We start from the raw sequence: 2991 nt of genomic DNA, 5'->3' as shown, positions 1-2991 counted from the left end.
GGGAAATTGTTCCACACAGAAACTCACTTACAAAGGATGGAAAGGAGAATGCAGGAATAAAAATAAACCATAGTAGCAATATAAAATATATAGTAATATGTAATATTTACACATTATATATATACAGTATATAAACACACAGAGTATAACAATACAAATCTATAATGGAATTGATTCACTCTAAATGTATTCTTGATTTGATTTATCGATTTGTTCTTTCCAAATAAGACATTATGCTTGCGTTTTAAGGAACAGTGAGTAGCAGTTCCATAATCTGCAAACAAGTTGATTTGAATTAGAAATAACTAGTTTAACACATTTAAAAAGAAGGAAAATGTTGCTCACACTCAACATTTTTAAGTAAGTACAATTTATTTTTTTTAACTAAGTTTACACCACTTATTCTAATAAATTATTTTGAGCATTTGGGTTACAGTTATTCTGATACATTATATTATATTTTTATATAATATATACAATGTATAACAAATCACAATTACCATGTACAATTCAATTGCATTAATACTAGTTGTTAGTTGAGTTAATTTCAATCTGTGTCTGTAACATTAACTTATTTTTATGTGTTCCGACAGTATTGCATTATATTATATTTATATAGCACTTTTTCTCTAGTGACTCAAAACCCACAATCTAATTTGTACATCTAAACCAGTGTGGGTGGCATTGGGAGCAGGTGGGTAAAGTGTCTTGCCCAAGGACACGACGGCAGTGACTAGGATGGCGGATGTGGGGATCGAACCCGCAACCCTCAAGTTGCTGGAACGGCCGCTCTACCAACCGAGCTATACCATATGAATCCAGGTTTGCACTATTGAACAAAATGCACTACATATTAATTCAAGGTATGTCTGGATTCTGTTTATTATTGTTAATGTGCTTTGCAAAAGTGGAGTTTGTGGCTAAATATGGTCACCAATAATCGAAACAGTTCTACGCCTTTGCAAACCACAATAACATTTAATCCTTCTTGCATTATTCTTGTCTATTATTGCAGTGGTTCTCAACATTTTTTCAGTGAACTTTTTTTTTTAATTCAAGTACCCCCCAATCAGAGCAAAGCATTTTTGTTTGAAAAAAAAAAAAGAGAAAAAGAAGTAAAATACAGCACTATGTCATCAGTTTCTGATTTATTAAATTTTATAACAGTGCAAAAATATTGCTCATTTGTAGATAGATGGATAGTACTTTATTTATTCTTTCAGGAAAGTTCCTTCAGGAAAATTAAAATTTTGTAGTGGGTTTTTCTTGAACTATTTGGGAAAAAAAGATATAAAAATAACCAAAAACTGGTTGAAAAATAAACAAGTGATTCAATTACAAATAAAGATTTCTACACATAGAAGTAATCATCAACTTAAAGTGCCCTCTTTGGGGATTGTTATAGAAATCCATTTGGATTCATGAACTTAATTAGAAACATTTCTTCACAAAAATAGAAATCTTTAACATCAATATTTATGGAACATGTCCACAAAAAATCTATCTGTCAACACTGAATATTGCATTGTTGCATTTCTTTTCACAGTTTATGAACTTACATTCATATTTTGTTGACGTATTAGTCAATATATATATATATTTATAAAGGATTTTTGAATTATTGCTATTTATAGAATATTTTTTTTAAATCTCACGTACCCCTTGGCATACCTTCAAGTACCCCCAGGGGTACCCGTACCCCTATTTGAGAAACACTGTATTATTGTATTTCTATACTACAATGTGGGCGTGGGTGCATTTCCTCACCTCCCAGCTTTGGTGATGATCATCTCGGTGCCAACCTCGTGGAATTTCACCCAGAGTTCCCTTTCGTGCAGGTAGACTTTTATCCCCTCCATGCCCTTCAAAATAAAACGTTATATAATTCAACCGGGCAACATTCAAAGTCTGGTCCAATGTTGTTTCGGGAGGGATTTTTAATATAAACAAAAAAGTAAAATGACCAAATAATATCAAAACATAATTATTTTGTGCTAAGTTATTGAAGATGACACGGTAATAAGAAAACCAACCTGCTGGATGTAGGTCGTCTGCGAGGACGGCGACTTGCCGGACGTCCCGTTGGCTTTCTCGGCTTTGCCCTCGCTCGGAACCTCCCTCGAATCCGAACCACCGGGAGAGGAGGCTTGCAGGCCAAAAGTCTCCTCCGGCTCCGCCATGACTCCCAGAACCGCTGCAAACACCGTGGAAATATGTCACAACTTGCGCAACAAAACAAAAGTCAGTCTTATTTTGAAAGGTACGCGGCACATAACGGTCTACAATAGATTATTATGAGACTCTTTCCCTTCTATTTTAACTCCAATACGCGTCCTTATGACATGATTAAAAAGACGACGGATGCATTAAAACACAAATTTTACCTCCAACTCAAAACAAACGACGACGACGACTTCCTTTTTTGATCCTTAACTTAAAAAAAAAAAAAAAAAAAAAAGTTCAAATAATCCAAACGAGGGTGCAGCTTCGACTCGGTATCTCCATGGAATTTTTCTTTTGTTCTCATATAGATATCTTTAATTTACTTCCAGACGGACAGCGACTCCTAGCGCAGCGAGTGTCCGACGAGAGGGCTTCGCTGCGCGGCTACAAGGAGCTGCCCGGTGCCTGGTGCTGCCGGTGGTGCATTTTAGGGCTGATGGCGCTCAAGTGATCCCGGGCGGCGGGCTGTTCGAGCTGCATTGGCTGCGTCGGCTTGAGTCCCCCGGGAGAAGGTCGGTCAACTCCTTCTTTGACCCCCCCTCTCTATCTCTCTCTCCCTCTCTCTCTCTTTTTCTCCCTCTTTCTCTCCCTCTCTCTCTTTCTCTTCCAATGAGCGAGCGTGCGAAGCGGAAGTTGCCATAAGTAGGAGTGGGCGGGGCTAAAAAAGGGGAGGGGTGGGGGGGTGCATGGAATAGCAGAAAGATTGATAGCGTGGATGTCAAATGGTCAGTTCATTAGGTACACCTCCATGCACACATTCATTACTTT

General features: G+C 37.5%; 1 protein-coding gene across 1 annotated transcript in view; it reads right to left on the bottom strand.

Annotated features, from left to right (window-relative positions):
- The window catches only part of tbx5a (T-box transcription factor 5a), a 40814-nt gene extending 38092 nt beyond the window's left edge, over positions 1-2722 (bottom strand). The window contains exons 1-3 of the mRNA XM_061877189.1: positions 2385-2722; positions 2034-2194; positions 1768-1862 (exon numbers count right to left, since the gene is read on the bottom strand). Of these exons, the coding sequence (XP_061733173.1) occupies positions 1768-1862; positions 2034-2180 (242 nt within the window). The 5' untranslated portion in view covers positions 2181-2194; positions 2385-2722. The remainder of the gene's footprint in view (positions 1-1767; positions 1863-2033; positions 2195-2384) is intronic.
- Between the last annotated feature and the right edge of the window lie 269 nt (positions 2723-2991).

Source organism: Nerophis ophidion, linkage group LG17, assembly GCF_033978795.1.
Source record: "Nerophis ophidion isolate RoL-2023_Sa linkage group LG17, RoL_Noph_v1.0, whole genome shotgun sequence".
Taxonomy (NCBI): domain Eukaryota; kingdom Metazoa; phylum Chordata; class Actinopteri; order Syngnathiformes; family Syngnathidae; genus Nerophis; species Nerophis ophidion.
The sequence above is the reverse complement of the archived record's forward strand: the minus strand, read 5'-3'. Positions and strand labels throughout refer to the sequence as shown.